Here is a 24,367-nt window from a genome sequence, read left to right on the forward strand (position 1 = left end):
TAAAGGATGCCTTTGGGGTCATTATCACATGCCAATGGGCTTGACAAAGCGTCACTAATGTGATTGTGATTGATGCCCTGGGAATAAGAATTGGCTGCATTTTTACAGCGTGATCATCAAACATGCAGATCCAAGTACGTATGAGAAAAATACCTGATTTCCAATATGTCTGTTCTCACAGCGGTCACATGGCTAGTGATCGGATATGTACTGGATTTTTATATATTTTTTTTTAAAGATATTTTTTGGGGCTTTTTAGCCTTTAATGTATAGGACAGACAAACGTGAAGGGGGGAGAGAGAGGGAGTGACATGCAGCAAAGGGCCACAGGCTGGAGTCGAACCCGAGCCTTGTACATGGGGCGCCTGCTCCACCACTAAGCTACCGGCGCCCTGATATGTACTGGATTTAAGGACGCATTTGACAGTGGCCCAGATCTAATTGGAAGAAATCTGATTTCTGTGTCACGAGGACCACATCTGCTTTTAATGTGAACGTAGCTTGTGTCACACTGAACTGGGCATAATGGTAAATGAGCCTTAAAAAAGTGGCTGGTGGTTCTATTGCATGTTATAGCTCCACAAGATGAGCTGTTTCATGTTGCTGCCAAGACGACGACAACATTTTCATTATGCTCTGAAGGAGTGAATCTCGGTGCAATCAGCCAACTCTGAGCTCAATCTGTTGCCTCAGCAGACGGGACAATTAGGACAACATCTGACATGTATTTATCTTTTATGATGTATATTTATATATGTTGTGGCAATATGGCACTGGCCCAGAACCTTATTCATCCTATAAGCGTCACTGCCTCTGCTAGCTCTGATAAAGACTTCACGCTTTATGTAAAAACATTAGTTGCTGCACCCAATTAAAAAGCCCCAGCCGGGGCGTTGGTGGCTTAGTGGTAGAGCAGGCGCCCCATGTACAAGGCTGTTGCCGCAGCGGCCCAGGTTTGACTCCAGTCTGTGGCCCTTTGCTGCATGTCACTCCCTCTCTCTCTCTCCCCCTCACACTTATCTGTCCTGTCAAATAAAGGCTAAAAATGCCCAAAAAATATCAAAAAAAGCTCCAGCCATGACTGTGTGCTGCATTACAGTGCCTCCATTCACACCAAACAAATATTCATATTAATAATTGGAAAAAAAAGATCTGAATAGTTAAAAGACATTTGTGTGAGTGTGAAGACGCTGGTGCAGACAGTAAAGTAAAATCTGAGATGCATCTGTTCTGTCAGACAGATGAGTGAAACACACAGCTGGAACGTGTCTGTTTAAACACACTGTGATTAAATTCACCAGTCACAAGTTAAGAACTGTAACAGTTCAACAGGAAGCCAGTTAAGACTGATAGCTCTGCTTTGAGTTGATTTGCTCATTTTCAGGGATCCTAAGGCGCCTGTGACACAAAGATGTTAGTGGGTCAGCTGCTATTTTTAAGGCTTCACTCTGGTTTTCTGGTAACACAAAACTAATCTGTTTTAACGAGGATACATCACCTTTGCACAGCATGTTGCCTGAAGCGAAGCTGCTCAGAAGGGTCCACCTTTTCTAAAGTAATCAGATCACTTCAACAAATCCTGACAAACATGTGCTGCAGTTCCTCTGATGGACACTAGAAGCTGTCTCCAAGAAACGTAGCTGCAAATATCTTGTGTTGGATGTCGTCAAAGCAACTGCCACTATTATTGTTTTCTGTGGACAAGGCCTTGATTTCTGTTGGTATGGTGCATCCAGCTTGTGCCCCTGTGAAGTGCGATGACTTTGAAGCCAATTTTATACATGTAACTGCAACTCTTGGGTCCGTCACGGTATGCTTTGAGCCCCACAAGACTTTTATCCCATAGACTTACATTGTGAAAGAGATGTGTGCAGTGTCACAACCCCCATGATATGACTTGTTCCACTATCAGGATTTAATTTATCTGGTCTGATAACACTTTTAAAGTCTATAAGAGCCTCATCAAAGAAGTACAAAATAATATCCACACTACATCAGTGTTTACTAGCGAGAAGAGGAAACACGACACTGAGAGTAAAGTTGAAATGGGAAAAAGAATGTGGTGTGAATATTACAGAAGATGAATGGTTGTATATTTGGAGAAAACAAAAGTCTACAACATCCTCTCGTACTTGGAGAGAGCACTGGAAGAATATAATTAGATTCTTTATTACACTACAGATTAAGAGCAAATACCTGTCTATAACGCAACCGTGCTCGGCTCTGTCCTGAAATTGTGCACTTTTTGGTAAATGTTCACGTGGTTTTTATTAGAATCTTGGGTTATGATGTACCTTGATCATGCATGGTATTGTACTCAGGCAATAAGGCAGGAGGAACTGTGTTAAGAGAAGACAGATACCTCCTGAAAATCTTGTTTGCAGCCTGTAAAAAGGCCATCACGAAGAGATGGTATAAAGCAGAACCACTGACAGAGGATGAATGCTTGAATATTGTGAACGAAATATATATGATATGGAAATGTTTACCCACAGGATAAAGACTCAAGAGGAGCGATGTCGAGAGAGAGGGCAATCTGGAACTTATTTCTATTTGTTTGCATTCCTTTTTTTCTCTACCTTTTTTGTAACATTTGGTAAAAAACAATAAAATAAAGTGTTAAAAAAAATAAAGTCTAGAGGAGCCTCATGACTGAATTAAGTTCAAGTTGGCGGAGTGCTTGACTGGAAGTTAGCTGCTCGACTAACAAAGCCTCGTGGAAGATCCAGGGTTAAGACCCAGGAAGTCAAACTTTTTTGGCTTCGAGCGCAACTGAGCAACTTTCACAGGAATAAACAGGGCTCAGCCTCCAACACTGTGTCCAGTTCTCTTTGTACATCCATGGTTAGCAAGGTGGATGCTGAGGCTGCTATTGACACAGGGTGAAACAACACCACAGTGTGTCACATCAGGTCAAACTGCAAAGGTCAGCGTCACTAATCAGTAGTGCGAACAGTTTGAGAAAAACCATGAAACTGCTGGGACAGTTTTAGAGCTGCTTTTTAGATCCATAAAATATCTTGGACACAAAGTACTTCTACTGCAGTGGGTGGCATGGCCATCAGGATGGAGTTTGAAAAACCCAACAGCAATTTCACTTTCTAAAAACCATGACCTGGCTACACAAGATAATCCACAGACTTTGCTGTGAGCAGTTTCATGTAGGAACAATCTGCTTACTACTATCTGAACAACACTCCCAACAGTATCATCCCACAAAAGGAAGCGTGCTGTGACAACCCCTCTGCTCCACTAGGTGTGCCTGTTTTCCTGGCTGTTCTTTCTGTTTCAGGATGCGAGTCGAGGCAGAAGAGCGTCACTTACCTCATGAGCCACACCTGGGCCAGTGTGCTTCATGATATTAAAGCTCACCATGTTCCAGCAGACTTCCATGACTAATTATTGACTTTTACCTTTATTCAGTTATTTATCATTATTTTGTGAATAAATAAGCTTTTATCTCTTTGTAAACTCTTCTCGTCTCCCATCCTTGTTGCAGCCAAAGAGCCAGGTTGTGACAATGCATCTACTCACGGGCAAGAGGCCATGTTAATGCTGTCCTCCATGACAAAGTGGCAACGAGCAACAAAGCATTATGATTTGCCCAGGGAATGTGAATGGAGTGATGTCGGACACAATTCAAATAAAAATAGTAGACATTTTAGCACATGCAGTCCAGAGAGAAATTGTATCTGAGGCTAGGGAGTGCACATTCTTAGAGAACCACCGATGTGAGTACGTCTGAGCAGCTCTACTGTAGCTGCACATAAGCTTCGTTTCCAACAAGAAGTCCAGGTCAGTTTAGTTGGTTTCAAATTAGAAAGGTTAGTTTTGTGTTGCCAGTGACAAAAGTTGTAAATGTCACAAATAAAACTGTTCTATTCCATCCTATTTTCTTGTCATCCCTCCGTTAAGGTACCGAGCACACTGGCTAGAAACACTGCACTCTGTTGCTTGATCAGTAGAGAATCGACTGTAACCAGTGCACAAACATGTTATTTCTAAATATCCCATTGATTACAACAGAGACTGTAAACACCCCTGTCAGTCTGTGCAACCCTGTTTGGTGTGCAATCAGACCCAGAACTGTCTGCAGTGGACACGCAAAACACATCTAGGGTTTAGGTACATGTCTGTATGGGTTGTGTTTAGGTGTAAGGGTACTGTAGTGAAAGTATTTGGTGGAAATATGATGCATAGCCATACACACACATTTATACTGTGCAGCACCCCTGAGCTAAAATATGCATAGGTGTAGGTGAACAATGTGACGCCTTAGCCATCCTCTAGTGAAGCTGAGACAAGGAGGGAAAAGGTCAAGGGAGTGGTGAGAAAGAGCTAAGCTGCGACAACAATGACTTGAAATCTCGGTACAGGCCGAAAGAGAAACTAATTAAGGCTGCCACTATCTTACTTTATGGTTGATTAATGTGTCAATTATTTTTTAATTAATCGTTAAGTCCATGAAATGTTAGTTATAGTGAAAATCGCCCTCCATAATTTCCTTTTGAATAACTTTTGTGTTTCTTCACTCATTCAGATATGTGACGTACACTGACAAAGAAAAGCAGCAAATCCCCACATTTAAGGAGCTGGAGACAGAAAATGTTTCTGAATAAATAACTGGAGAGATTAATTAACTCTAAACAGTCTTTGTCATGAACTAATTGATTAGTAGCGGAGAGGGACAGTTTCAGAACAGTCGCCTTTTTCATGTCACTTGAGTTTTCAGGCCTGAATTTGATAGAAAAATCCTCAAACTGATCAGAGATGAAAAACACTACTTGCATGATTTTTGTCAACAGCTCAGAATAAAAACATTTGTGTATCAAACAGCTGCCAGCGCGTTTGTTGCCCAGCATGTTGCTTAACCTGGAAATGACTGTTTCGTGGCAGTGTGTGTGGGCGATTGAAACAGCAGTGTGTGTTTTACCCTGCAGTATGTGCGAGGTGGACTCCGCCAGTGCTCCACAATTTGACTGGACCAACGGACCACGGATGGTGACCAATGAGCTTCCTCGATTCGTCAGCGCTGCCTTCAGCGGTGCGACATGATTGAACTGGACCGAGGAGAGGCAGCCGACGAAGCCTTTCAAAGCTGCCTGCATCACTTCCTCGTTGAGGCTCTCCCTCCCTGCAGAGACACAGTCGATGGGAGAAAATATAAGTAGTTACTGAAGGTGGCATTTTTAATTTTTTGAATAATAATTTCTGAGTAACAAAAAGAGGGATGATGTAGGAGTTTTTCAGCAATTTTCTCCAACGTGGTGGGCGGACTTACTGGTGACTTTGCCCAATGTCAGGGATCTGATTAAGATCAGCTCTGCATCAGATGACAGTGTGTACTTTCTGTGGATGTCCTGGTCGATCTGGTTGAGTGGAGAGAAATCAAATAACAAGGCAATTACAAGAAATCCAAACCGAGGTAACACCAGCAGCAGCGGCAGCACATTTCAATACATTATAGATTGTGCATTGTCTTCTCCTACAGCTTCATACAAAACCATTATCTGCCCACAGTTTGCTTTGAAGTGATTCAGACCTTTCACTTCTGCACCGCCACGCTGACTCAGTTGCATCACTTAACTTGATGATCCGCGATAAAACACTACAGGATTCTGATTACGTCCAGCGTTGTTATAAAAGGCCGGCTGATGACCCGGCTCAGAATAGATTTCACTGCAGTAAGACATTAATTTATTATGTACTGTCAAGTGTTTGAAAAGCAGCAATAAGAAAATTCAATTGTAGTTCCTGACTGACATGATAAATTGTGTTATTGTATTGAATTGGATTCATCAATAAATGTGTAGCAGTTATTGTTTGTTGGTTTATAATCTTGGAACACAGCGGGCCTTTCTACTATTTTACATTGTGGTAATTTAAAAAATCTGCATATTATTTTTAACAAAGATGCTCATAGTCAGCAAAGACAAAAAAACGAACATTTAAGCTCCACTCTCCAGCCATTGAGGAAGCTTTCCACCACATCTTACAGCCCTTATCAGCAGATGGACTGCTTGGCAGCCAGACCAGGAGTTTCATTTATAAACATTGCATACGCACAAAACGAGGCCTGAAAGACGCGTACGCCACTTTCCATGCAGAAGCTGTGATCTATAAATGCAGCCTTGATGGGAGAAACTTTTTGAGAAACCTTTCGGAGGGTTTGTTCTGCTCACCTGTACATAGAGGTTTTTCCCCACTCGGTGGATTCTGATTCGATGGAGTCGTCCATCTGCCAGGTTACTGAGGACGGGGCTGAACACATCTGGACTCCTGTCTGTCTGAAGGTGATACCAGATCTGCAGACTCCCTGGACACAAAGCATGAAAACACAAATAGTGCTCCCCTTTAAATGGACCTCTACACAAATCCCTATCTGAGCGCTTCATGACGAGTGATTCACGATTGCGCTAAATGCAAATTTAAAAGCCAAGGACTCAAGTCCAGTCCAAAGATGTGAAAACCTCACTTTGGCTTCAAGTGTGCCACCATTGCTGTATAATGGCAGCTTGGAGAGGAGAATACACCTCTTTACTGAAATGATGTGGCTGCTCATATATAAATAGAGCGCTATATCTAAACTTCTTCAATCGCCTTTTGAGATATACAAATATTTATCTCATAGCACTTCGCTCCCACACAGAACAAGTCAATATGTGCTCAGTGTTCCTCCCACACACACAATTGCTGCCAGATCAAAGAGTCAGATAGCTATGCATTGTCAAGTGGAGCTGGGTCAATATTACAATTCCCGGTCTGTAGGTGAAGGGCTTTGTGTAGTGATTCATTTCAAATCCTGAGAGTGCTCCTATAGATGAAGGTCACTGTGGATGAAGTGTCTCCTCTGCCCTTCAGTGTTTACAGAGAGCCGAGGAACATGGGAGTTCTGATTTAACACAAAAGAGTGTCTTAGGACACTGACACCGACTCTGACTAACAACTGCACTGTCACTCAATATGATACTCCAAAGTTTGGATACAGCTTAAAGGCTGTCAGCTTAAAGCTTTGAGGCCTTTCTTGTGTCAGGAGCTGAAAATGCTGAGATACGGCGTTGACAGCAGGGAAATATTCTGTAACAAGTGAGGACCTTTTTCTGAAATTTTCTCCAGGCTTAAAGTGAAACAGTTTGGTCCAAGCACCATTGGGTCTTTTTATCTTTATTCTTTTATTGTTTTGTTTACTGTCTGAGGTCTTTTGAAAAACGTTTTACTCTGGATATACAAGGACTTTTATCGTGCATATGGTGTGGTTTAATGTACCGGACTGTAAGACTCCCGATGAAGAAAGATGCAGAGGAGGAGCAGAACCGTGGAGGTTAAATCTATTCATTAGGCTGTAATCACTTTGCACAAAGTTGTGGGGGCGGCTCTGGTATGATATTCATGCTGGCAGCTGTAGCAGCAGTAGGATGCACATTAGCTGCCTGCTCACTGTCAGCCTCAGTTTCTGTTCTGCTCAACACCTTACAACATGAAGATAAATTTGAGGTGTTCCTAAAATCTGATTTTGAGGTTGTCAGGTTGTCGTGTGTTGATTAAATGACCCCAGACGACCTGAGACACCCTTAATCCTGCCTAACCCTCACCCTTAACCCTATTCGCACAATGTTTTGACAGGCACGTCTCTGCAATAGCTTCTTACTGGAGGTAAAAAAAAAACCCTACTACAGTAGCTGAAGAGCAACGGGTTTATGATTGAATCCTTTTTCATTTAAGTGGATTCCACTTTTTCCCACCTATAAATGACGATCTCTGAGTGAACTATGGTGTGTGCCGTTCGGCGGTGCAAAACGTAAAGTGGACCAGGCCACTGTCAAGGAAGCAATCTCCTGGGCCTGTGCAATTATGCAAAATGATTCGGTAACCATGGCAACGCAATTGTGTCAGCCTGTGAGTGCAGGGATTTTCCTTGATAATCTGAAAAAGGGGTTAAAACAGAGGACAGAGGTGTGTTGAGCGTGTGTCCTTCCCCTCAACCCCCCGTGTCTTGTTTTGGCCCTGTTTCTGTCAGTCTGTCATTATTTGCAACACGTGAGAGCCAGTCGACTAAAAATGCTCATTACCAGTTACTGCCTCATGAGCTCTTTGTCACCAGACAAGTTAAACAGAGTGTGACTTATTATTCCAAAAACATGTTTGTACCATCGACCTCTGTCTCCCTGCTAACCATGTCTCTGTTGTGAAGCTGTTTTACCGTCAGACAGGAGAGTTCAGATTGTAAGTGCTGTTTAAAAAATGTTTAGTTCAAAATGTGCACAATGCCTAACCAAATACATGGATAAATAATTTAGTTTATCAAGTTTAAAATGCTGTATAAAAGGTATAATGTTCATGATTCCAAAGGTTGAAGCTAAGGCATTAGTTCATTATTTTTTATTTCTGTGGAACTAATGTCCGTTGTCAGGCGTGTTGCTATGGCGGACTTTGCTGTGGGACAGTGTGAGAATGTCTCGTTAGACGCGACTTTTGTTTTGTTACTGTCTGAGGTCAAAGCTGACGGTCAGAAAGATGGTTGGAGAGACGTTCCAAGAACTTTAAGAGCTTTGAGAAACTCTTTTCATGACAAGCAGCCAACGAGGTGTTTTATTTCACTTTCTTTCTCGTTCACGCTGACCGCCATTTTGTCTCTTTTTCTGTCATGTTACACTTTGTACAATGTATTGATGCATTCTCTGTTATGTTTACTCTAAATACGTTTTCACAGCATGACAAGGAGATGCTTCAGAGAGACAGAAATGCCCAAATAAACGCCCATTTGAGAAAACCAACCTGTGTCTGTGTAGTTGTGAAACGAGCTACACAGATAAAACTGTATGCTGATGACACACAGCTAATAATCTTCATAAGCTACACCCCATTTTGGACACTGATTTCTCAAAGTAGGGCTGACACAAAAACCGTAAAACTGCAATCCCTAATATTAGCCCTTTTTACACAGAGATTGCACCATTGGGTCGCTACGAAGTCCCTTCTTGCCACCTTTGCATTTTTACACAGAACCACACAACGGCAGCATCATTCTGCTCCATTGTGTGAGATAAGACAGCAACCTCGCATCGTGAGAGCAAAGAGGTATGATGGTTGTGACACTTAACACAACAGCGTCAGCCTCTAGTGTGATATATAACATAATGTGTTGGCAGCACTTTATAAACGGTAACAATGGCAACAATCATTTACAGTCCCTGTCATATGGTAGCTGATCTTGTCTTCTGCTCCAGAGCTTCCAGAACTCATTGTACTTCCAATTTGCGGACATTTTCGGTTACTATTCTTTGTCTTTGAGTTAGCCACTAACAGCCACTTTTTAAATCTCTCACGCTGGGTCACGTGCATAACACGTCAACCCAAGATCCCCTCCTGCCGGGTGTCCCTTTGATACAAACATCGCTTTAGCACTGTTATCACGCTCCGTTCCTGACTCAGAGGTGAGACAACTCTGTTCCCCCATTCTGTGATTGTACCTTCTTGTACAGAATGGCGAGGTGGCAAAGTGGCATGAAATTCCCACTTTCAAGAGGCAGTGTAAAGGGGGCTATTGAAAGCCAACCACAAAGGGTAGCAAATAACCGCTGCAACTGCTATGTTCATGTTTTTTCCTTTTTTCATGGCAGTGACGCACAGCGAGCAGGACGAGATCTTGGGCGGCACAGGTGTGACATTTTGACGATGTGTTACATGTGCGACCCCTGATACAAATGCCAGCAGGGTGATATGCCATTTAGTGTCTATACTGCACTGAGTGCTACATGATTTTTCCTGGTCACTGAGAGTTGAAATATATTCGACTTGGATAAAACGCTGCAGCCAATTGTCACTGTCACTTATTGGCTGTCAAATCACAGTGGTGGAGGGGCTGGACAAAGAGTTTACCACAAAGACCAGCTGTCACATTGCTAAACAACAACAACAATGGAGAGGAAATTACTTCTGAACCCACACAGACTTCTGGGTCCGTCCTCTCTCCCTACACACTTCAGCCTTCCCTTCATCCAGAGCAGGTATTCTACCTTTTGCCGACATTTTACTTCTGTGGATATTCTGTATCATAGCAACCAGAGAAACCCAAAGTGTCTCAGGTTAAAAAATGCTATTGCCCTTGTTACGCCTCATTGCCCCTCTGTGTTCTTTATTTAACAACGAACAAGTATTTAATTTGTTTAAAGACTGTGTGATCAATATGCTTAATGATAGTCCAACAATAAAGCTTATTTTCAAAACACTAAGATCAGGATAAATGAAGTAATTTGCAAAAACAACAAAAATTACAGTCACTGCAGAGCCACTTTAATGACAGCAAATTCCTTCACTGTGACGGCACTAACTCTAAGATGAACATAGTAATGACAACTTGCTATTGGTCCACAGCGAAAATCTGCCGGTCTAAAGTCACCAAGTTGAAATTGATTCACTGATTCCACGTATAAAGTGTGACAAAATAATCTTAAATGTATACTAAGCAGGATTTCCTAAAAAATAGTGCACAGACTCAAACAGAATCCCTCTCAATCATCACTTCTGACCTACGAGAGGTTTGGGGCAGTGTATTTATCAGCAGAGACTCTGCCTTCTGCCTGTATTTTCTGATTTTCTTTTTATTCTAATGTATTGGGAATGTTTCTGGACTTTTACCCCCAGCCAGAAACATCACGCAGGTGAGGTCTGGACTTCACAAAAAGATAGTAATCGGGTAGTAGCAGCACACATCCAAGAGAAAGCTATAAATCAGCAATGAAAAAGACGCACATATGGCGAGGCGGACAAAACTTGTTTCAAGAACAAGAGTGAATCTGCAGTTGGCTTTCACTTTCACTGGCGAGCTCTGGGGGAGAGGATGGGGATGCAGAACACATATAGTTGGCCTGTTTTCTGTCAGGTGCTGGCTGTTAGCTTAGTTAGCTGCTAAAGTCCCGGCTTTTCCATTATGACAAATGTGACATTCCTACAAGAGTAGCTTGCAACGTACGTACAAGCAGTGTAGGCAATTGTTAAAACAGTTGAAAGACGACCCGGGACTGTTTCTGTGAGTTTGTTTTACAGTGATAAAATTAAAATTACTGTTAAAAGGAATGTGATGGATTTGATGATAGCGATTTTGGGACTGATTCTAGTTAAACAAAGAGGATCCTATTCTTTAACAGAAAGGTCTATCTCTGTTGGGGTCCTTTGAATTATCTTGTTAGATACTAAGAATAACAAGCATTTGAACTGCAGCCTGACCGCTGCTCTCATTCAATACTGGACCAATTTAAAAAGAAACTCTTGTTCCCATTTGTCACATTTACACAAAAACAGGGTCCAAGTTTAATTTTTTTTCTTAATTATGTTTATTTTATTTAATTTGATGTCCAGAAAGCCACACAGTATCTTTTCAGCATGGTAAATAATGCTTTGTTTCCCCCTCGGTGTAAAGGGACGTGATGTTTTGTGGACGTTCCCAAAAATACCAACCGTATCTATTCCTGAATAATATACCTTTTAAAAAAATAAAGAAAAATGATAAACATTTGCGCTGATTTACTTTGCCTTTGTGAGCAAATCCACAAATTGCCTTGTGTGTTACTAAATTATTGAGCGTGTAAGAGGAGAGCCTGACACCTGGTTTAGTCACCGAGCTACTTAACTGGAAAACGTTTTGATCCCTTGACTGCTCGTCCCATGAACAACCCTCAAAACATGCAATATTTTATCTGTCAGGATCTGAAACGGCTGAGGACAAATACCTGTATAATCTGACATTGAGATGCAGATGTGATGTTTCATAACTGGAGTTGTTTGCAGCACTGCTTTGGTGTAACGAGGTGGAGGAATGTGTTTGCTTTGAATGCAGCTGCTAAATTCATTCGGCAGGCTGCGTAGGCTAAATTACATGTTTTCTCTATGCCTGTGATGAAGGCTACAGATAACATTTAAAAAAGTATAGAAATAAATGCTATAAATATGTGTGTGTGTGTGTGTGTCATTGCTGTAAGTTATTACTGTGTGGCAGGTCGTTTTTCTCTCACACTATTAATGTAAAATCTGTGTGTACCGTTCTTGGCCAGGATGACAGCGATGTACTGCTGGCTGAAGGTGCTGACAGTCAGCAGCATGGCCGGCCTCTGGGAGGTGACGAAGCTGAAGGCCATGTCCTCTCTGGCCCTGCTGCTGCTTTCTGTGGAAACACTGGAGGCCTGCGAGCTTCTGTTCTGCATCACTGAGAAGGGCTCCTGGAAGGTGTAGGTCACCGAGGACTCCATGTCGAAGGACACCGACACCTCTGCACACACCGGGACAAAGAGGAGAAAAAACAGTTTCAGTGCCGTGAGCGCTGTAACAACTCTTTTTGAAACAAGATTAAAAGACTGAAACTCAGCTCTCAGCCTCCAGAGGCAGCGATGTTCATTACACCTCAAAAAATGAAAGTGCGAGCTGGAAACACAACCTAATCAAAAGTGGGGTAAAAAATGTAGTTCGTGCCCAGTGGGTGCAGCTACAGGAAAGACACTGTTAGTATGAGAATCTGTCTTTCTTCCGAGGCTCAGCGATGTGTATATGCAGCTACATGAGAACTCTGTGGGCAGGTGGGTTAATGGTATACCTATTAAAAATATCCAGAGATACACATTAGTCTCCATGTTGGAGAGAAAGGATGCAGCAAAGCTTCTTGTTGTCATCTGTGTTCTTTTCTGCAGACAGAAAACTCCTGTTCCCTATTTAGCATTTAAGTCCTGGTAAAAACAAAATTCTCTCATACCTAGATGATAGAAATGGTCAATTTCCACTAAATTTTAAAATGACTTATGTGACTGGCCCCAAAACCATAAATTCTATCTTTCTAACGGTTGCAGTTTTAAACACCTCTTTAATATTATGAAATTATCACAGGTCTGCCTCAAGACTACCTGGTTAGGTTTAGGCAACAAAACTATGTGGTAGGATTTCGGAAAAACATCATGGTTTGGCATTTAATAAGTACTTTCATCAGTAACGTAACATTATGTAAGTCACATGACCTACGCTGCTAGTGTAGCATGCTACACATACGAGCATAGGCTACGTTGTCATAAAAGGACGTTGACTTTGGGACGTTGACTTTGGGACGTGAACACTGGTTTCCTGGGTGAAAGTCTTTGGTTTTTTGACCTATCCACCACCTCTCCCAACTAGGTGGGCAATATGGCTCGTGATATTTCAGGATACTTTTGCGATAACGATATTCTTGACGATATGACAAATTAGTAAAAATATATCACGTAGGTTTACATTATGACACCAACTCCTGTGTGCGCACGGCGAGAGAGGAGAGGGAGAGACGCTGTGCTGCTGCCAGAGGAGCCGCTGAATGAGTTCCCTCTGAGCGGTGAGACACTAAAAAAGTCTGGGAAGTCCGGGGCTGTTCATAAAACATTCAGGACGCCACAGTTGAGTCGGTAATAACATTATTATCAGCCATGCTTGTTGCTGCCGTGGGTAACAGTATGACATCAATGTCAACAGGTACGAGTACCACAATATGAATTTTCATATGGTGTTATCTTGAATGAAGTGATATGACACACCCCTACTCCCAACCAACTAATCGGGGCTTCTAAATATTTATACAACATTATGAGGACTTTGCCACATTTTATGCTACGTCATGTCACTTCCTCCTCTGCTCCTGTAATTATAACTACACACACTAGAGGGCGGGGCCTTAAAATAAGTATGGGTCATAATAAGCTGCCTGCACAGTCGTGTGGTCATTTTTCACTGAGAGCGGGCTCAGTATAAAGTGTTGTCCTGAAGGCACAGTAAACCCCTAAATCAAAATATATATTTTTCTTCTTACCTGTAGTGCTGTTTATCAGTCTACATTGTTTTGGTGTGAATTGTTAAGTGTTGCAGGTATTGGCTGTAGAGACGTCTGCCTTCTCTGTGTCTGGAACTCTTTATCGTTTTTACTACTTTAACTTGCACCCATAAATCTCAGGTATGCAGGCTCAGGGACTGTGCTGTGCTGTATAAATGTTTGTGTTCTTTTATAAAGTGTTATTTATGTTGCACCTTGATCCCAGAGAAACTCAACACCAATGTGTCTTTTCAGAAATTGTGACCTGGTTACTCAAGAACAATCCACAGACCTTGTGAGAAGTTTCATGTAGGAACTGTTTTCTTTCTACCAATCATGGCAATGAAAGGAGCATACATCTACTGCTAGCTCACCTAGCACCTCTGAATAACTCTGTTGCAGCTAAGCCGAGCCTCTCGTCCAGGAGTAGATACACGCTTCCTTCTGCATGGTGATTCGGATAGGAGGTGTGGTCTTACATCCTTTGCCCGTTGCCAAGCAGCCAACTCTGCATGGGTATGTATGCAATCTCTATTTTATTCACAGCATGGCAAACTTTGTGTCGCATGGCTTGTGTGTTAGTGCACATGACCATATTACTGACCTGTAACTGCAGCTTTTAACATTTTATTAAGATATACTGTACATAATGACTATTGTGTTTTATCTGTGCTTACTATTGCTGCTCTGTGTGTCTGCATGTAATCTTAATCTGTGTGTTGGTGCTTCATGTTGCTTCCATGTCTGTTTGTGCTAACATGCTGTTTGTTGTTGTTGTGTTATTGTATTGTATTGTATTGTACTGATGCTCTGCTGTTGTTTGTTGCCCTGAACAGCTTGTGTTCCATCTTGAGATTTTCTGTTTGCTGTAGTTAATGCTGTCTTTGTCCTGTGAATTTTATTCTTTTATTGGTTCCAAAACAACTTGTTGAAAATTAGCCAGCTGGCTAACACTGGTGCATTTACAGAAATGTTGATTAATGTGCACTGACCTTATAAAGAAACTAAATTAAAGTACAAAGAAAATAGTTCCTGCGTGAAACTGCTCTCAACAAGGTCTGTGGATTATCTTGAGGAATAGGGTCATGATTTCTGCAAAGAAACATTGTTTTTGAGTTTTTCAAATGTATTTTTTGTGCCATCTACTTTCATTATACTGGAGAGAAGGCAGACATCTCTACAGCTGATATCTCCAACATTCGGCAACTCACACTTAAACAATCTGGATTAATAAACAGCACTACAGGTAAGAGGAAAAAATATGCATTTTTGATTCTGGAGTAAACTGTCTCTTTAAGGATAAACTCTTTGTCTTTGTATAACACAGACTTGGTGGAGGGATATAAATGGAAGGTTGATTTGTGCTTATCATGCACACGCACTACTACAAATATGAAGCGAACACATCAAAGCACATTTTTAAACTTCACAGAAGAAAAGACGATGACTCTGAAATAATATTGACAACAAACCAGCGCCTGTGAAGGCACCACAGGGGATTCAAGTGTTGTCGATCAATCCCATTCATACCAGTGTTACCTCCACAAAACTCCCTTAACAAGCAACTTTGAGTGTATTCTGTGTTTTCTTGTGCGAAGACGCCAACTTTCTTATCTTACAAATTAAATACAGTGCTCCTGCAGTTAAAAGTGAGTGGGTGGAAGGGTGGAAGCAACAGTGTGCCAACATACCAAGACACCATTGCATCACTGTGTTGATTGACACTCCTGCAATAACATATTTTTAATAAGAGTGCCTTAGTAGTACCACAGTCTCTGCTAGTGACACATACACTGATAATCTCCAGGCAACTGCTGCATATTATTGCCGGGGTACTAATATAGTAACATAGTACTAATATATGTATAAATAAACACTAGGAAATAAAAGTGACAGTTTGCTTTGCAAAGAGGCAACGCTCATTGTTTAATCATACCCTCTCTTTTAATGTGGAGTGCTTCATTATGTCAAAACTTCAGAGCTTTGAAAATGTGCCATCGTATTATCATACAACTGAAAAGCATTTATCTAAGAACTGCATTTTACTGCTGATAGTTTAACTCCCACGGAGAGACGGATCAAAGGGAGAGTCTATAACCTAAAGGTGACATATCTGATAGGCGCCACAACAACACAGCTAACTGTGGTAAGATCCAAGTTGTAATAAAGTGGGAATATCTTTGAACAGCAGTCGGATTAACTGTATCCTGGCAAGAGTGCCGCGTTCATATTTAACACACTGAGCAAGAGGAAACAGTGTAAATACTGCAGTGTGGTCCGTTGCATTTGCAGCCAAAAATTTCCACCTCTTGTCTCTGAGAAACAAACTATTTTCCTCTACCGATGTATATATGGCTGTTTGTTCAGCCGGCTGCTCTGCTGGGTTTAGTTGTGTTGGTGCCTGTGCTCTGCTCTGCTCTGCACTCACATACTGCAGGAGATAATTTGCTCTAATGCATTTTAAATGTTCTTGGAGTCTGGAGCCAGGACAAGTATTAATTGCCTCTTGCATTACTTGCATTTTTATTGATGCGCTCTAATGGAATAACCTTGGCAATGATCGATTATTTATTTGTTGTAATCAACATTAACCTATAAAAAGAATGACATTAAGAGCAAAAGCTTTTGTTGTGGATCAGCGTTCACCTTGGTTACAGGTGGTCCCTCCATAGGCGGACTGGGAGCAGTCGCACACGTAGCCGTTGCTCTTCTCAATGCACCTCCCCCTGTTGTGGCACAGGCTGCTGGAGCCACTGCAGTAGCCGGGACAACCGGAGGTCACCCCCGGCGTCATCTTGGCCCTCTCCTCCAGATCAAAGCTCACGCCATTGACGGTCAGAGTCCTGATGCAGCCTAGAAATCCTCTCTGCTGGGACGCCGTTCCTCCTGAGACGAAAAGAGCCGTTAGTCACATCTAAAGCTTGCTGGCTGCGCTAAGAAGCAACTCTGATGATTTTATAAGCGTGATCCCCTTTAAGGCTGATGAGGATTTACGACAAACATTTACTTAATTCCAGTTTGCATCTAGGGCAACTCTGTAGGCACTTAAGCGTGTGAAACCTCATTAAGACTAAATATACGGTGTAATGGCCTAGACAGGTTTGCAAGAGACATCGCAGTGAGATGCACATGGAAAACAAACATTTTTGACATGCTGACAGCTGCTAATTTACACTTCACAGTGGTGGGAGACGACTTTTGATGGAAATGTATCACATTGTTATGTCTATAATTTATCCCAGAGAAAAACAACATACAAACAGGTGGGTATAATTTCCTTGTATGATCCCCTGAGGCTGATAAATTACACTTGTTAAATTGAGCTTCATTATAAGTTTCTGAATTTGTCTGACATATGTCTGTTTGTGTATTTTGATGGCACGAACAGCAGGAATCCCACACATACTGATGTCACTACTGGTAACACCTGGGAGCTGTGTGACATCCTCCTCGATCCATTTCTCATACATGTACAGGGTGTTCTCATAAACTGTTTGTTTTTCGTTCCAGCATTTCATGCCTATCCCACGTGTTTTGGAAGGCTGCGATCACCTGACCAACATGCTGACGGGGGTAAACAAGGAAGTGGACCCAAGTGGTCGCATAAGGAGGCAGGTTGGGGTGGTGGTTGTGTCCAAAAAGCCATGGACTTTTCCCTGTGACTTTCCTAAGGGGACGCATGGTTGCAGCTGTGCGAACTTTGAGTCATTTTAAGGTACTTTCGCTTGTTTCCTCTCCTAAACCTAACCCCTGTAACTTTGGGTTAAGGACGTAACATCATCCGCGGGGCGCTAATTAATTGGTAACATACAAACTGCCGTGTATGCATTCTACGTGAATAATAGTCTATATAATATTTTCACCTTGATTGTTTTTACTGTAATTTTATTATGTTATGTTATTTTGTAAACAAAACATGTACTGCGTCTGTCCATTTAGGGAGAGGGACACCTGTCAGTTGCTTTTGTAGATGTTTCTCCCATTTTTTTTTTTTACTGTTAATGTTTATTTTTGCGGGCAGCTTTTCTTATCCTAAGCGAGCGTCCCCACCCGGGATAAATAAAGAACAGTCCCTAAATAAATTGACTTGACTTAAATATCTTGCAGGAGAGTCTGTTGGGAGGGGGTCTGTGTTTTCTTCACCCCTGCTGGCAAACAGTAGACATGTCACACATGCTAAATGTAAAAGCGGTGATACATAGAGCTTTTTAACTTATTTTATTTTATGTATATTTCTAAACCACTGTGTTGTTGTTAATGAGGGGAAGTGTGGTTGTTTTTTGTCTTTTATGAGCTGCTGGACAATTGACTTTCCCATCTGGGGTGAATAAAGTTCTTTCTATTCTATTCTATTCTATTCTATTCTGCATGGGCTTTCATTCTGATAACCCCGGGCTGCCTACTGAAGCGTGGGTTAGTGCTATTAGTGCTATGAGATGCTCACTGAAATTCCATGTGTTATGTTAGCTAGCTTTAGTCGACAGATGTACATCTAAACAGTGGTATGTTGTAATAACCTTTTGAAAATGCTGAGATGAGAACCTACAGAAGCCCTGAAAGGCAAGGTGAAAAAAAAAATGTAAGCAATGTTGACCAAAAGTTTGCCTATTACGCAGGAGATATTATCTCTGACGTTAGAAGTGTTATCTCCCTTAAGTACTATTTGGATGGGATTAGCTTTACATAGGGATGTGGACTAATGTCAGTTTACCACAGGATGTCTGTAATATAAATGTCCGATTTGCACGGGACAAGAGATGGGAGTGGTAACTCGGTTTGCGCCCTGGCGTCACCTCCCTGTCGGCATGTGCGTGCTATGTTGCTTCCTGTAAGAATCAGCAGAAGGATAATAATAATTAATGATTAGCCCAATATGAAATATCGCCCATGATCAGGATTGTGTGTACACAACAATTAGCAATATGGATTTTTATATGGCCTACCTAACACAACCAGAAGTCTCGTGGCTCTGAAATGTGCTTTCTTCTCGACTTTTTTGATTGGTCTCCACGTAGGGCTATGCGATCATTAGAAGAATGTCCACTATCACGACTGCCGACAACATCGAATGCTTCTTCAAGCGCCTCCATCATCGAAAAAACGCGGAAAACTAGTTACAGAGGATCGTGTTCTCACAGGATTAATATTACCCGAGGTATTTTCTCCGGACCGTTTTACAGAAGGTAAAAGTCGCTGTAATTTTTACTGACATTATCCGTAATGATTACAGACATGGTGCGTTCGGACGGCACTAAAATCCCTGGTAATAATTACTTTACCCCTCATCGCCACGTTAAACTAACCCGTCCGAATATTAAACGTTTAGGCTTAACTAGGCTGATTTCAGAGTGAGAAAGCTGTTCAGGATGAAGCGCTGATGCCCCAGTTGTTCTTTCTGCATAGTTTTCTCACTTTCAAAACAGCCTCATTAAGCCTAGGCACAGAGCAGATAATATCTTGTACGTAGGAGATAACATCCTGTGCATAGTATATGACGTCTTGTATGTATTAGATAACATCCCATACATAGAAGATAATACGCTGCCTGGCCAAAAAAAAAGTCGCCACCTGGATTTAACTAAGCAAATAGGTACGAGCCTCCTATTGGATGATTACTGCATGGGCGATTATCTTTCAGCTGGCAACAAGTTATTTAACCCCAACTGGTGCAATGAGTTGCTTCTCATTTCCTAAACAACCATGTCAAAAGACACATCCCGTGGTCGTGGAAAAGATGTTAGTCTGTTTGAGAAGGGTCAAATCATTGGCATGCATCAAGCAGAGAAAACATCTAAGGAGATTGCAGAAACTACTAAAATTGGGTTAAGAACTGTCCAACGCATTATTAAAAACTGGAAGGATAGTGGGGACCCATCGTCTTCGAGGAAGAAATGTGGCCGGAAAAAAATCCTCAATGATCGTGATCGGCGATCACTTAAACGTTTGGTGAGATCAAATCGAAGAAAAACAACAGTAGAACTCAGGGCTATGTTTAATAGTGAAAGTAAGAGCATTTCCACACGCACAATGCGAAGGGAACTCAAGGGATTGGGACTGAACAGCTGTGTAGCCTTAAGAAAATCACTAATCAGTGAGGCTAACCGGAAAAAAAGGCTTCAATTTGCTAGGGAGCATAAAGATTGGACTCTGGAGCAATGGAAGAAGGTCATGTGGTCTGATGAGTCCAGATTTACCCTGTTCCAGAGTGATGGGCGCATCAGGCTAAGAAGAGAGGCAGATGAAGTGATGCACCCATCATGCCTAGTGCCTACTGCACAAGCCTGTGGGGGCAGTGTTATGATCTGGGGTTGCTGCAGTTGGTCAGGTCTAGGTTCAGCAACAGTATGTGCTCAAAGAATGAGGTCAGCTGACTACCTGAATATACTGAATGACCAGGTTATTCCATCAATGGATTTTTTCTTCCCTGATGGCACAGGCATATTCCAAGATGACAATGCCAGGATTCATCGGGCTCAAATTGTGAAAGACTGGTTCAGGGAGCATGAGACATCATTTTCACACATGGATTGGCCACCACAGAGTCCAGACCTTAACCCCATTGAGAATCTTTGGGATGTGCTGGAGAAGGCTTTGCGCAGCGGTCAGACTCTACCATCATCAATGCAAGATCTTGGTGAAAAATTAATGTAACACTGGATGGAAATAAATCTTGTGACATTGCAGAAGCTTATCGAAACAATGCCACAGCGAATGCGTGCCGTAATCAAAGCTAAAGGCGGTCCAACGAATTATTAGAGTGTATGACCTTTTTTTTTTGGTGGTGACTTTTTTTTTGGCCAGGCAGTGTATCTCTTATGCAGGAGATAAAGTTCAGTTTAGGCCGACATTGCCCACAATTTTTTTTTCCCCTCATTACCTCTCAGGGCCTCTTAACTATATAGAAATGTACCTCTAAAAATATATTTTACTCGTTTCCATCAAATTGCTTTATTCCTCCTGGAAATACTACAAATGCTTATGTATAAACTAAACTTATCTCTGACCCTGAACTGCATCCACCCTTGGTTGTGGAAACCTGTTTATATGTGGACATGCTTTTAATTAGAGAGCCTTTTCTTTCCTTATTTTACTTGAGTTCAAAGTTCATCTAAACTGTCTTTTATTTCCTCCGTTTTTACATACATGTCAGTTCTTCTACAAGTTGTTGTTTTCATGTCTTGTCTGATGTAATTGTTGACACGTGAAGCACTTTGTGACTCTGTTTTGATAAGCTCTTTACGAGAAAAAATTATGTGTTTAAGTCAACATCTCGAAGGAATATATTTACCAGCTGTTTAGTGTAATTAGAAACATTATATAGTGTTATTGAACTTATGTCACTTAAAGAACAGCATGTATCTGTCACTGTTTATTGTCACTGTAATATCTATAAAAAGAAAATTGAAGGGAGCTTTAAATACATCATTAAAAGCCTTGCTGTGTTTCATATTATACCGTGATACACTGTCTTTCACAACCCTGTGTTGTACAATGACAACAAATGAAGCTTGTTACGGCTGTTTGTGACTCACAAGTTGCATCTTTTGTCAAGTAGCGCTCTATTTAAGGATGTGTTAAGCCTCAATCACACAGAATGTGTTTTGCAGGTTGCAAAAAAGCAAGGCACACTGCACTGCCTTTTTTTTTTAATTTAATTGATGCCACAAGTAATAAAAAACACTTGCTGTGCCTTTTTATTGTTGCCAGGCAACCGACCCATCATGTCCTTACACTAATCCTCCCGTGTAATCAATCTACAGTTGTTTTGTTTCCCACAATAATCAGTATCTAGTCCCTAAAATGTTGAGGCAGAGGGTACTGTCTGTAGCTCTGGTTGAGGGTGAGAGGCTGTCAGCAGATAAACAGAGATCTGTGTGGGTACATGAGATCCTAAAAAAGAGGGTGGATCATGGGGAGTACCACCAGTTGGTCCAGGAGCTTCTCCTCCATGATGGCTGATTGACTCTAGGGCAGTTTGACAACCTGCTGTCTATCGTTGGGCCGTATAGCTCTGGGTATCCAACAACTGCTACCACCAGTTTCTCCTCCATTGTTTACCAACTGTAAACTTGTTGTCGTAACCACCACAAAAGGCCCGCCTCTCAAATCATCTGATTGGACAGTGGGAAAAAAAGATGACTGAAAAAGAGATAACGTGGGGCGCTTTTTGGCTCTGCATTGGAGTTTTTACAACTCGAGGAGTTCAGAGTGCTCCGGCAAAGATGCCTAGAGCGCAGAAATGCGAGGCGAGTAGCAAAAAGCTTCATTCTCATTAAAAACAATTACAAAAAGCCGCCTTCAGCTGCTAAAACACTTTCTGTGTGATCAGGCCTTAAACATTTTGGGTAAAATATGACAGAAGTGGAACTAGTAAGGTTGGTTTTGCATGACATAAATGTAGAACGACACGTGGTAAAATCACATAGTGGCATTTTGTTTGTTTCACTGACTTTATGGTTATGTTCTTACAGATATTATGTCTAAAATTAGGTGTTTTTTGTTATAGCCTCACATTTTATTTCATTTTGCATGACTGTCTTACTGTTAAATTAAGCCTGCGTACACAGGACATAAAATGTGGTAGGTAGGAGACAAAATCCTGTGCACAGTAAATGACATCTTGTATGTATTAGATAACATCCCATATGTAGACGATAATATCTCTTACGTTGGAGATAAATTTTGGTTTTGGCCGACACTGCCCTTTTTGCCTCTCAGGGCTTCTGTACCATATAGAAATGTACCTCTAAATATGTATTTTACTTATTTCCATCAAAGTTGCTTTATCCCTATTGGACATGCTTAAAGTTTTCTAACACATTTTTCTTATCATCGACTTTTCCAAACTAGCAATCCCATTGTAATTGCAGGGATGTAATCAAACATTCACATCAACTTTATCTTCTGAGAGAATGTCGTAAAATGTCACCTTTGTACCTTCTTATAAAAACAATTAAATCTTCACCTAATGACATGCTCTTCTGAAATCAACAGAGGATTCTTGCTTCCATTTGTCATTTCTCTCCTCCGATAAATTATTCATTAGATCTCAGTGAATGACCCATTAAGAGCGTGAACTGTGGGCCTACAGTAAAATGGAGAACACGTGAAAAAAAAAAAACTCTCACTTTTTTAAAATGGGGTCTGTCCCCTCCAGAGGGCTGGTGTATTATTAAGGAGACACATTAAAATGTCATAGGGGGGAAAGGCTGCTGGAGAAATGTGAGAGGAGAAAGAGAGCAGCCGTGCATCTGAACCGGAGCAATAATGAAAAAATAATAAAATACATTAGTTCTTCACAGTAGCTTACAGGGCAGGTTTGTATTCTTCCAGGACAGTTATTGTTAGCTGTAATCGCCTCTCCTTTCCATTTTATCTGTGAAGAAATACCTTTGTAGTGCCTCTACCTTGTGAGAGATCGGGGACAAAAACCAGAGTCCTTGCTCTGTGCGAAAAAATCTTTTCAAAGTTCAGCCAAAGCTAATATTAGACTTCTGTCGAAGCCTCTTGTTGGCTTCAGCTGTATTCTGAAAGGATCACTTCAAGGCCAGTTTGGAGAGGAGCAATGATTATAACTACCAATAACTCTTTCAAAAGTACATGTAAGTCTTGGATTAAGATAGACTTGAAAAATCAGAACTTTTCCTTCACAGCTGCACCAATCAATACTTTTATATTAACAATGAAAGAAAAATGTGAAAGGTGTTGTGCCTGGTGATAAATACAAAGAGAATTATCACCCGACTCTGAAGTTTTACTCCCTTTTTACCGTCTTTCAGCTCACTGTTTTGGCTTTAATTGCCCATAAACTGACTATTTTGCTTCACTCTCACTAAACAGGAGGCAGCTAATGCTTTCAGCACGACCTGCCCGGCTTCTAACGGCGCAGACAAAGTTATAGAGAATCCCCTGAACATGGTGGAGCATTTAGCAGCTGAAAAGCCAGATATTTCCCACAGGAGTCGGTGTTAGGATGACCTCCTCATTATTGTTCTGTTGCAGGACAATGTGGGAGTCGAGTGTGAAAGAGAAAATACTATTATTAGGCTATATAAAGATTGATTTTATATTATATGGAATGCCTACTTGCAGTGGTGTCGGGTGTTAACCTGCTTTAAATTGCAGTGGGCATTATGATATTTGAGAATATGAGAATTTTAATGGTGCTGGACCTATTCAATTTAAAGAGTATAATGGAAGTGAACATTATATGCTAATATTTTAGTTAAAACTTCATTTTAAGAATAGCAGACGACAGAAACAGACCTACTCCCGAAGCAGAGACAAGGCAACTTCCCAAAGGTGATGTAACTAAAAGATTAAATGGATTAATGTGTCTTAAACTTGCACTTCTTGTTGCTTTGGGCAACTTCAAGCTGAGACTTCTGTCAGTGTGTGTGTGTGTGTGTGTGTGTGTGTGTGTGTGTGTAGGACTCAGGGCAGGTGCAGCTGTTGTTTACCCTCACCAGAAGGCTATCATTATCACTCCTCTTTGCTCACTAGCTTTAGCAGGGTGTCTACAGGTATCAGACACTTTAATGTTTTTTA

At 41.4% G+C, this 24,367-nt stretch overlaps 1 protein-coding gene across 1 annotated transcript in view; it reads right to left on the bottom strand.

Annotated features, from left to right (window-relative positions):
• The window catches only part of cntnap5a (contactin associated protein family member 5a), a 188,688-nt gene that overhangs the window by 16,921 nt on the left and 147,400 nt on the right, over positions 1–24,367 (bottom strand). Inside the window, exons 18-22 of the mRNA XM_033617802.2 lie at positions 16,466–16,705; positions 12,038–12,265; positions 6,183–6,316; positions 5,282–5,369; positions 4,934–5,134 (exon numbers count right to left, since the gene is read on the bottom strand). Coding sequence (XP_033473693.2) covers positions 4,934–5,134; positions 5,282–5,369; positions 6,183–6,316; positions 12,038–12,265; positions 16,466–16,705 — 891 coding nt within the window. The remainder of the gene's footprint in view (positions 1–4,933; positions 5,135–5,281; positions 5,370–6,182; positions 6,317–12,037; positions 12,266–16,465; positions 16,706–24,367) is intronic.

The sequence above is a fragment of the Epinephelus lanceolatus genome, chromosome 14 (assembly GCF_041903045.1).
Source record: "Epinephelus lanceolatus isolate andai-2023 chromosome 14, ASM4190304v1, whole genome shotgun sequence".
NCBI classification, from domain to species: domain Eukaryota; kingdom Metazoa; phylum Chordata; class Actinopteri; order Perciformes; family Serranidae; genus Epinephelus; species Epinephelus lanceolatus.